The sequence below is a fragment of the Echeneis naucrates genome, chromosome 7 (assembly GCF_900963305.1).
Source record: "Echeneis naucrates chromosome 7, fEcheNa1.1, whole genome shotgun sequence".
NCBI classification, from domain to species: Eukaryota; Metazoa; Chordata; class Actinopteri; order Carangiformes; family Echeneidae; genus Echeneis; species Echeneis naucrates.
Genome location: NC_042517.1, coordinates 8,287,859 through 8,299,302, shown reverse-complemented (window position 1 = coordinate 8,299,302; position 11,444 = coordinate 8,287,859). Strand labels below are relative to the sequence as shown.

The 11,444-nt window shown below is 41.3% G+C and overlaps 1 protein-coding gene across 4 annotated transcripts; it reads right to left on the bottom strand.

Annotated features, from left to right (window-relative positions):
- Positions 1-760: 760 nt before the first annotated feature.
- impdh2 (IMP (inosine 5'-monophosphate) dehydrogenase 2) lies at positions 761-11,172 on the bottom strand. 4 transcript variants are annotated; one of them, XM_029506821.1, is made up of 14 exons: positions 10,829-11,172; positions 9,179-9,311; positions 8,222-8,323; positions 8,046-8,120; positions 7,507-7,713; positions 7,326-7,413; positions 6,891-7,090; positions 6,485-6,575; positions 6,120-6,215; positions 3,418-3,561; positions 3,051-3,195; positions 2,514-2,657; positions 2,172-2,255; positions 761-1,984 (listed from the first exon to the last, which is right to left on the bottom strand). In XM_029506821.1, the coding sequence occupies exons 1-14, from the start codon at positions 10,924-10,926 to the stop codon at positions 1,963-1,965; spliced, it is 1,629 nt and encodes a 542-aa protein (XP_029362681.1). In that variant the 5' UTR covers positions 10,927-11,172; the 3' UTR covers positions 761-1,962. The 4 variants fall into 4 exon arrangements, with proteins under 4 accessions (XP_029362681.1, XP_029362682.1, XP_029362683.1 ...); XM_029506822.1 differs by having other exon boundaries at positions 9,179-9,227; XM_029506823.1 differs by having other exon boundaries at positions 8,061-8,120; positions 9,179-9,227.
- Between the last annotated feature and the right edge of the window lie 272 nt (positions 11,173-11,444).

Below are 11,444 nucleotides of genomic sequence, written 5' to 3'. Positions count from 1 at the left end.
TCAGCTTCCCAAGGAAAGTCCACTGTTTCAAAAACTCAACTGATTGTTGAATTGTTTATTTTTAAATTGAGTGAATTTTTGTGACTGTTTTCATAAGATTTGGAAACTATATTTCAACGAGCCAGTTCCCTTATTACTGTTACACAGTTTTCACTTAAAGTGATGTTGTCGGTTGAATAACAGCTCAGAGGATACATTTGGCATCATCTACATACATTTGATGTGCTGAGCTATATTTTTCCCCTGAAACAAGGAGGTGATTGGCACTTCAGAAAATAGCTGCTGTAAACAGCTTTAGCATTAAAAAAAAATGCTTTTTGTCAGTTTGGGCTAGTTTTAAGTTTCTTCATATGCAAGTCTGCCTTAAATATCAAATGTGCCATATACTATAAACTTATTTCAATGCTAGATTTATTTGATAGATTGACTTCTGAAGTCAAACTTCAGAATATAGTCAAGAAGACAGTCACTTGTCCGGACTAACAGCTCACTGAAACATTTTCACCATCAGACACTGCAGGCTGCAGCACGTCCTGAAATATTCTCCTTCTGGGTAACACGAGAAACCACTGATTTCAGTTGATAAATTGTCTCTGCGAGTTAATTTTCAGCTTAACCTTATACTAAATGAAGCCAGAAAAAAAAAAAAAAAAGATATTGTACAATATACACAAATCACATCCTTTTAACTGTCCTTTCATAATGTTTGTATGAAATGAAAGTTGCACGATTGACAAAAACACAAGAGCAGTTTGGAAAAACGTAAATTTTATTCTTGGACATTTTTTTCCTCTTTCAACATACTAGTATACTTGATTATATTAATGCAAGATGAAATGCATCAGAGGACTTGTATATCAGTAAATCCTGATAAATGCTTATTCTCCACCTTCATACTCTAACACATATCAAACACAAACAATGCATAGATGGCACAGGAAGGCAGGAAGACTGATGGGTTCTTGGAGGAGTGTGTGTGTGTGTGTGTGTGTATTTGATCTCCTTAGGGACTGACCTGGCGGGGCATTCCAGGTAGGAGGTTCAACAAACTGAGTCTATCCCTGAACTCAGAGTTGACTTACTCTGAAATGGGAAACTCTGAGTATCCGGTTCCAGAACAGGAGTTGGTTCAATCAACTCTGAGTACGTTCACCTTGAGTTGCGCATGTGAACAACCACTACAAAAAGCCATCATCAATGGAAGCCCGATACCATGAGTCACCATGACAACCGAGAAAAAAAAACCCAACAAAACGATGCAGTTATTTCACACCAATGGAGTTGGAGGTCTGAATACAGGCCTATGGAGAGTACGAGCACGTTACGCTGTAAATGTAACACCAACAGCAAGAAGAGAGAAAATGCATGAGGAAAAAAAAACCTTCTCCTGTCACGCAGGAGGAGGACAAAATTTGCTGTGATGTGAGCGCACGTCCATGGTGTGTGAGGTTGATGTATGGCTGGAGAATGTTATTGAGATAAATGATACCGATGGATGAAAAGTTCGAGCAGATACTCCTGGAAATGCCAGGACATCTAATCTCAGTCGGAAGATTCTCTCACCACGTAAGGCATTTCGAATAAGTTGGGCTCCGATATCAATCGGATTTGGAATGAATGGGCAAGCTATGTCTAAGCTTTCTTTGTGTGGGAGGAGACAAGTAGAAACTCAGGGTTTCTTAAAGAAAACCTGCCAGTGAGCAGGTTGTGTGTTACCATGGTGATTGACTCGGATTTTCAGAGACCCCTCTTTCTGGAACAGATCTCAGAGTTTCCCCTCATCTCAGGGTTACATACTCAGTTTCCACATAACCCGCTTTCTGCAATACCCCTCTGTATGAGAAGTCAGATACAGAACATGAATATGGAAGGGCCTCGCAAGTTGTGTGTTAGTGTGTGCACGTTTGCATAATGTGCCTGTTGGAAGGATCCTCATCCGCAGGCTGAACAGCTAACTTCCTCTCAAAACAGACGTTTCTCATAACTGTGGGGAGAGAAGAAAACGTCAGACTATCCATGATGCTCCCTGAGGTTTCGCATTAAGAGACGCAGCAGTTTAACTGAAGGTTTGGGTTGTTGTGGTGAGACAATCAAAAAAAAAAAAAAAAAGAAGACTGGAAACATTAAATACTTTAAAAGAACTAAGTGGTATTGAGTGGACACATTTGTACCTGTGCAGGCTGTGGACTCCGCCTTCTGACTGGGCTGATGTGGTTCTCTTTTCAAATTTGAGATCTCCAGAGTACATCATGGCTCTACAGGGAGGAAAGAAACACGAATGTAACATCGCACATGACAAGGAAACTTTTAGTTTGACAATCATGAGCAGATGCATTAGTGTGACACTACACTAGGAGCTCTGAGCTTATGGTGCTTGGAGCTAGTCAGTAACGTAAAAAGCATTCCTCATCCCCACCTACAAAACTATTGCACATACCTGGACAGTAAATATTTATTTTACTATAATATTTTCTCTTATTTCGCCACAATTGAAATCCCTTGTGCATGCTTACCTGAGCTGTGTGAGACTCTTAGAACCGATGTCCTGACAGGAGTGCTGAATGCCAGCCAGCAGGTAGGGAACAAATTTGTGGATGGAGCCTTTGTCCTGCACCGCTCCAGAAACACCCTGAGCAACTTTAATCTTATCACACTCACTGTGAGGAAGAGAGGAGAAAGAAAGATTAGGCGAGTTGACAGTTTCACAGGTTTGCTGATCTTTGGCAAGCCTTTTCACTGCCACCTTGTGGTTTAAGATTGGATCCATGATAAAGTGAATAATTTTAAAGCAGTTTCTTTTCAAGGACTTCATCTCTCATTTGAGAAGATTGTCTGCTGAGGATTGTGAAATATCCGCTACTGGGCATTACAATCATTCTTCAGCAGAAATGTCAAATGCTCTGAAAACCACTGAAAATCAAATGAGGAAGTGCTTGTCTGGGAAAAACTGTCAAAGAAACATCAAACCATATGGCTTCTCTCTTTTAATGCAAGAATGAGTTTTCGGCATTGCTGTGATTTGACCAGCAGATTTACATTTGGGTCTGTACCTGAAGTATCTGGTTTGAGAGCCCAGGTTTTTGTCCATGGCGTCCAATGAGCCCATGCCTCGGTACTTCTTCAGTCTGATGCCATCAGAGAAGAAATATTCACCAGGAGCTTCACTGGTGGCAGCCAGGAGAGAACCCATCATCACTGGACAGACAGAGACGATAGTGGAATTCAAATTGGACTATGGGATCTAAATGATCACAATACAAAGTTTTTATATAGAATTGGATAAAAAAAAAAAAAAAAAACAGACAAAACAAAACTGCTTCTGTTTTAAATTAGTTTCACAAAGAAATACACATCTTACTTATTTAGTTACTTAAAATATTTTAATAACTTTCTGCGCCTTGATTATGAGACACAAACCTGTAGAGGCTCCCAGTGCCAGGGCTTTGGCGATATGGCCAACAGTCTGGATGCCACCGTCAGCGATGACTGGCACTCCGAAACGCCGGGCGTACTCTGATACCTTATACACAGCTGTGGCCTGGGGTCTGCCACACGCCAGCACTGGAAGGGGGTTTAATTACATGTTGTGAGAAAAGAGCTGAAGAAGTTAGTGATCCTAACTACATGCTTCTAGTCTCATGAGCATCGCCTATGATACACACCAATCTTTAATTGGCACAGGATACACATCTCATCACTAAGACTGGAAACTGGATTAAATTTTTCTTTTTAATTCCTATTCCTAAGATTATATTTACTATTTATATTGGCAGTTAAACAAATACAGATGAGCTCCTGAATCAGGAATCAGGTGACAGAATTTTATAAACTACCATACGACATGCAAGGTTGAGACTCGCAGGAAGTGATGTTTAATAAAACTCAATATTACAGGGTGAATGAGCAGACAGACTAGGAATAGATCCATTTTGTTGACACGGAATGAGGAAGTTAAACTTGTCACATCAGCAGACAAATGCTTACTGCCCTAAAACGCTAAATCCATTACACAGGGATTGCGGCCTATGACAACACTGCCAGCTACATTTTTAAAGAGTAGCCTTTAAACCTTCTCACACCATTGGAGACCATGATGATTCAGACTTAATGAAGTGCCAACAAAGGGAAGCCTCCCAGTTCCTTTTTTAAACCAGTGGAATTGTTACATTTTCTGTGGACTGCTGCACGGAAAATGCCAAACTCATACACCCAGTGTAAGTAAATATTAGGAACAAACAAAAAATTAAAAAGGTTTAAATTTTGTTTTTATTGGGGGAAAACAAAAAAAGAAGATGAGATTTTGAGTGTTACACCAAACCAACAAGATTCTTTATGGCTGCAGAATATGGGATAACAATACAAAACTCATTGTTTGCAGAAACATAAGTCAACCTAGGTTAATTAAACCATCTGACGTAAACAGCAATCAAAATGTAGAAATGATGCTTCAATTCAAAAATGTGTCACCTCTGAGTGCAACAATCACAGACTTATGCAAGCATGCCACTGTTCCTTTGTGCAAACTGAAATTACTATCATGACTGAGAAAGTGAGACATAGATGTTCCATGTCCCAAATGGATGTAGAGTTACATTTATCAAGGACCCCTCCTTACTTATGATCATTTTACTCAAGAAGCCAAGTTTGGTCCCGTCCAGCCCATCAGCCTTACCACCTTTGCTCACAAGACACCCTGTGACTGCCTAACTACGCCACTGAGCCATTCTCTGTTTGCTCATTCCACTGCCATATGTTAGGAATGGGTGTTAGAAGTCAATGAGCAGCAGCCACCTACAATTGATATAATGGTGAGGGTGGGAGAAGCAGTGCGTGGAGGCTTTGGACTTTATGCCAACCACCATCTGACCAAAAGGTATCCATGGGTATTAAAAAGACAAGTAGTGTCTCAACATACAGCAGACACCAATAGGTCAGTAAAGTGGATTGACAAACAGCAACATCCGCTCAAGATGACTGAAAGATTAGTGGGGACATGGGAACGAGCAAACCCCAAAACCCCAAAACCCCTAAAGCCAGATTTCAAAAAGAAACAAAGACCTACTACCAGTACCACTCCTACTTCTACTGAAGCAAAGCTGTTAACCAATGAATGCAGCAGGCTGTGAAGTGAGAAGTATGGGCTGGGGGGAAGGTGGCACACGGTGATACTGGAGCCAATGGGAGCCCGGTGCATGAGGAAACTTACTGCAGTATCCTGTAACAGTGGTTGGGGTTTTGGGGCTGTGGAGCTTTATTGCTGGTGGTACACTGAGAGGAGCTGGACATGGACACACAAAGACACAGACCAAAAAAAAAAAAAAAAAACCACAAACCACACACATACACACACACACACACAAAAGGGCAAGAGGTTGGGGAGAAAATATGGGGAAGAGAATGCAGAGAGCAAGGATGGGAAAGAAGGGGAGGTGGCAAAAACCAGATGAAGATGACAGACAAATGAAGAAAACAAGAAGCACAAGAAAATGAAGAACAAGAAGACCAAATGATTTCAGAGGGAAGATGAAAAGACAACAAGAAGCAGAGACAAACTATATGGAAGACAAAATATATGTCTTCCCTATGTCCAAATCACAACAAGCTTTAAACTTTGGACAATTTCAATTTCCAGACCCAAAACCAAGGTTTTGCACCAAAACAAGTTCAACCTTTCTTTCAAATCAACCAAATCATAACAACCCTTACTACACAATTTAACCAGCAATCTCTCCTCTAAATTTAGGATTGGCCTAAACAGCTGATCAACACAGATGGACACAAATAGTATAGTATTTCTAGCTTTACTTGGGTCAAAATGTCAACACCAATTGCATCCAAAAGCATCACAGAGAACATCAAATATCTGAGGGGACCTAACTCAAAAATGTTTATATCTCCATCTGAGCCTCCTTCAAAATCCTGCAGGGTCAGTTTTCGTGGATCAAGGAACTACAAATTGTCATTCCCACAACCCTCACTTGTCAAGCTAACCAGGCATCTAACACACTTTCTACTCCTATTTTCACCCTTTGGCACATTCCCCAACCACTTCAAGGGCTTCATACTGGCTGTGGCTGGGAGCACTTATCGAGGCTGGTGAAAGTTGTGAAGTCACTCACCTTCCTGAGTGATGCAGATGGAGCCACTGCCCATCCCCACTCTCAGTCCATCTACTCCCGCATCGATTAGGTTCTTTGCCTGAGCTGCAGTTACCACTGCAGCAGAGGGAGACAGGCACAGACACCTTAAGCACTAGGTAATGACATTGTTATAACTGCGAGCAACATGATTAAAAGGAAAACTTAGTAGCTACTGTTGGGTCTCTTTCTGTTGGCAGAGACCCAAGACACATTTACAGCAGACGAGAAATATCAGATGTGTGTGCTTTCATCTTTTTCCTCATGATTTAAGGTCAGCTTGACAAATGCACAAAGAGCATATTCTACCATACTCTTGCTGATGTGTAACCAAAATGTGGAGTTACCGTTGCCTCCGATGACCTGTAGGTGGGGGTACTTTTCTTTAATATATTTGATCATGTTGATCTGGAAGATTGAGTTGCCCTGAGATGAGTCCTGGGGATAGAGAAAGAACATGCATCATCACCATCTACAAAATATCACTACTTTAACATTGTTCACTTCAATGTAGTGAATCCAGATGAGGTCAAAGCAGTCTGTACATTGAATCTGCTTCCACAATGAAGAGAGGTTTTCCTCTAAAAGATTATCTCTCAATTACATCGGTGAGAGCAAATGTAACAATTTGCAGACACATTCCTTGTGTTGATGTCCAACTTGCCTATTTCAAAACATCATTTGAGACATAAGACTTTATGACCACTGATCTTTACTCTAAACATATTCTCTAACACCTAAAGTCTTTCTTACCAATACAACTACATCCACTCCGCTCTGCACTAACAGGTCCAAGCGGTATTTGTCGTCATTGTGGGTGCCAATTGCAGCACCACAAAGCAGTTGTTTACGGGAATCTTTGGAGGCCAAAGGAAAGTCTCTGTTCTTTTTCAGGTCTGTGCGAGCAATGATGGCCACAAGAGATCCTGCTTCATTCACGATGGGCAGTTTACCTGCAGGAGAATCAAACATGTTAAGCATGGCCATTTCCAAATGAATATAAGTTACTATATGTTATGCAATTCCTTGTTCATGATTGTAGGCACTCTTGATAAAAAGCATCAAAAGAGTATATATATATATATATATATATATATATATATATATATATATATATATATATATATAAAAAATCATAAATAAACACAGGATCAAATAGGTGAAAGATAGATGTAACAATCTCCTCACCTTTCTTACTCCTCTGGAGGATTTCATTGGCTTCTTTCAGTGTTACTCCAGCAGGGGCAACAACCAGATCCTCTCGCTTTGTCATCACCTGAGTAGATGGTGTAACAGGAAAGTGAGCAAACTTCGCATCTAATGTTTACACTGTCTTTATGAAGTACTTCGATGTATCAACTTCTCCTACCTCGCTCAGTAGTAGGTCATGGTCTTCCTCCTTCAGGAAATCAATGTCTCTTGAGGAAATGATGCCCACCAGCTTGCCGCCCATTTTTCCATTGTCTGTGATGGGGATGCCGCAAAATCCATGCCGAGCCTTGGCCTGAAAGACGTCCCGTACACGCTCGTTGGGGCTCATAACCACAGGATCTGTGATGAAACCCTGCTCATAGCGCTAGGGATGGGAGGGACGAAACAAGGTGAGGAAAAATAGGGATGGCGTTGAAGAGGAGTAAAGGATAAAGGAGCAGTCAGGTAGAAGACAGAGAAATCACTGCCTACATCAGAGGAGCAAAGCATGCAGGAGTAAAAATACTTCTACTGGATCCATCTACATCCAAACTGACTGCAGCAACTAAAAGGGCCAAAAAACAAACAAACAAACAAAAAAAAGCAAAACCACATTAAGAAGATGAGAAGAGAAACATATATAAATGAATGACTAATGAGATCATGTAGAAAGATGAAAGAACAGAAATCAAAAGCCACATAGATAGTCATCAGTACCTTGACTTTGCGAACTTCATTGGCCTGAAATTCTGGAGTGCAGTTATGGTGAATGAAGCCGATGCCACCTGTTAACTGGGAGGAGACAGTAAATTGTCATTGTGATAAAGAAACATGGGGACTGGAATAGTTACCAGTGTGACAACGCAAGAAAATTATTTATGTTTCATACTTACTGCCATAGCGATGGCCATGTTGGCTTCTGTGACAGTGTCCATGGGCGAAGAGACAAAGGGGGTCTTCATGGTGATTTGCTTGGTGAGTGCAGATGTCAGGTCCTGGATAAAAGGGATACACTGATTTGTGATTCTCCTACAGGTAGCATAGAAGATTTCTACATGTGGGTTGTCCGTTCTTCCACAACAGACAGGAATTTAGACAGAAGTGGGACAGAAGTGGGGTATTTACAAATGTGAGCACGAGATAAGAATAAATATAACATAATATAACAAATATAATAAAAAGCACTTCTTCACAAGCCTGATGGCCTGTTTGAGACAAATATATAGGTTAATACAAACACAAAATTATGTGAAGCATGCACTGTGAAAACCAGGCAATTAAACTTCAGAAAGAAGCTGCAAAGTATAAATCCATATAAATGTCTTTTAAACCATATCAAGCAAATCACATTTTTTTCCCCCTCACTGAAAGTGGCCCTTCCATTCCCTAAATGCTTTTCTATAGGAGACGCAAAAGCTCACTTAAATGTCCAGAGTTTGTTACTCTGTCCAATGACACACTAAATACTGTTGCAAAATTAAAATTTTGTTGAATTCATTAATCTTGCATCTCTTATAAAAACCATTTTATGGTGATTAATGTTCACAAATTCTAAAACATGACGGAAACAAAGCCCTGAGTCCTCTTTTTATGACTTTTGTCTTCTTGTGCTACATTGTAAAATACAGATTTTACAGTGGTAGGTTTTAGCAAAAGCACCAGGATCAACTATATACGCAGGCTAATGGAAATGCTGTGACCCTAATTGAGGAAATACTTGTGATGGGAGGTTTAGGCTAATCCCGACTCATCCCTGTGCTCCACCACCTTGGATGTCATCCAAATCTCAGATTAGCAGCATTAACCAGATTTTGTGTTGGTAAATAAACGTGTCCTCCATCACAACTCACCACTTGGTCTGCTGTGAAGTCAATGTAACCTGGCAGAATCAGGAAGTCACTAAAGGAGAGAGAGGGAAAGAGGGGAGTTAAAAAAAAAAAAAAAAAAAGTTTACACAAATACAGTGTCTGTAAAGTATCTGTCCTTCCCTGCAGCTTTGAACATGCCTCAGCCAATCAGAACTCAAGACGGCACTGCTTCAGGTTTAATGATTTCTGACCTCACACTACCCTCATACTCAGACTACAACTTCCCGTTTCATCCTGCTTTGCTGTAAATTAGAGGCCTTACATTTTCAATACGTACACACACACTTAATAAAACAAGTTCCAGGGCATGTGTCTGCATACATTTTGTATATTTGTCAGTTGAATATTTCTAGAAATAGAAAACCAAGAGTGTTTAAGGAAAACCATGGGGCCTCAGCTGCACAGAGCAAGGCAGAAACATGAGTTTCTTTCTTCAGAAGGCATCATGGTGTGTGGATTTCTTCAATGCAAAGTTGGACAATTCATGTAGCTTCTGAGTTGCAGTGAGAGACCAGAGAGCGGTAAGAGAATAAAATGAAGCGTACCAACATGTAACAACTGCGATTGTCAGTTACAAAACTAGTTTCTACACTTTTAACCAATTATAATCAGTGGTGTGGTGTGTGTCAGACGGACTATACTAATAAACAGTGTTGAGACTGAACTGTTTCATATCACCATCATCGTGTTTTATATGGGTAATATCTAATAATTATACTTTTCCACAAGTCAAAGCATCGTTCTCAGATGCTTCAGGTTAATTGGTGGAGTTAAACAATGCTAAATGCAAAATATTCCATTTTAAACTGTCTAAAGTAGCAAATATTGGCATTTAAAAAGGTTAGCTAATACATGTACGGCATTTGTTGCCTCTTAGTGACACATTTTTTTTATTGACTAACTAAATGTCATACTGTTACGGTCCCAATCATTTCCCAAAGTCTCTTTCATGCCCCTGTAGCGTACTAAAGCAGCAGGTCAAACTAACCAATTTCATGACTGTGGAAACAGATTCACTGCACTAATACATTTGCTTTGTTTCATAGAGGACTACCACACAGATAATCTAAATATAGCCAGGCTCTGCACACCCCGGCCCTGAGTAAACCAGGACCTAATTTTGGGACCAGTGTGTGTGCAGAAGGAATGTGTCCCTGTCTCTGAAAGCAACACCACTGTGTTCACCCTTTAAAGCCATGCACTCCACTCATCCGCCATTATTTTCTGCAACATGTGTCATTTCAGTTTAAGAAAAGACAAAATGCATCTCTGTAAAGAAACTTCAGCGTCTGGTCTCCCCAAGCTGAGTTGAGTTTAGTTGTCCTGAGTATCTGAGGTTAAACCGTGTTTGCCTTCTGGGGAATGAAGGATGAGACGTTTAGGAGCCTGCAGGCAGGGACTGTCCCTAATCTAAGGCGACGGCTTCATTTCGCTTTCAACCAACACTGGATTGTCATTTCGGTTTCTGGTGGACGTCAGCGTGGTTCCTTTCATTCATCTGTTTCGGCTCTATAACTCGTTTCCTGTGGACAGCGCGAGGCCGAACCTGCAAACGAGCGGCGGCAAAAAAAACTGGACTATCACTGCTAGTAGGCTAAGCTAACACAAGGGCGGGAATGATGGTGTCTTTACTTGTACGTGAGCCCGTCTCCTCCGTTAAACAGCTGCTGCCCGGTCAGTCCGTCGTCGGGGACATAACCGGTCTGCCCACTGATCAGGTAGTCCGCCATGACGTCCAGTAGACCAGCAGCAGCCCCCAGTTCAGTCCCAACTGACGACACACCGAGGGGAATTAGCCGCGAAAAACAAAAACAAACACACAGGCCCGGCACCAACACCGACTGATCGGCTCTCCCGCCAACGTGGTCCCGGTCGGAAAGCGTGTTCACCGAGCTACCGGCCACCGACTGCAGCGCGCGTGGGTCAGCTAGCTCTCCCCGCAGCTCTCCCAGACACGTGTGCTGTCCTCGCGTGACTGCGTTGCCAACCTCTCAGTAAGGAAAGTCGCTATTGGCTGTCCTAAAAGCCTGCCAGTGACGTCATCGCCCGATTTGCATAATTTCTTGACCGTAGGAGAGAGTCTAACGTCGTGGGAGAGCCAAAAAGTGAAATAAAAAAAAACAAAACACCTTAAGTAAGTTTAGCGCTACAAATGAACTTTATTCTGTTGATACGTTTTTCATTGTTGCTATTGAAATACGCCACCACTTCTCTAAATAACTTGATGACTTTAACGCTTTGCCAGAGC

Excerpts from the sequence above, each read along its gene's own strand:
- impdh2 (XM_029506821.1), bottom strand. The coding sequence starts at position 10,926 with ATGGCGGACTACCTGATCAGTGGGCAGACCGGTTATGTCCCCGACGAC. Across the intron at positions 8,324-9,178 it reads ACTTCACAGCAGACCAAGTG|GACCTGACATCTGCACTCAC; the intron begins GTGAGTTGTGAT and ends CCTTTTATCCAG. Across the intron at positions 2,658-3,050 it reads TCTCAAACCAGATACTTCAG|TGAGTGTGATAAGATTAAAG; the intron begins GTACAGACCCAA and ends TCTTCCTCACAG.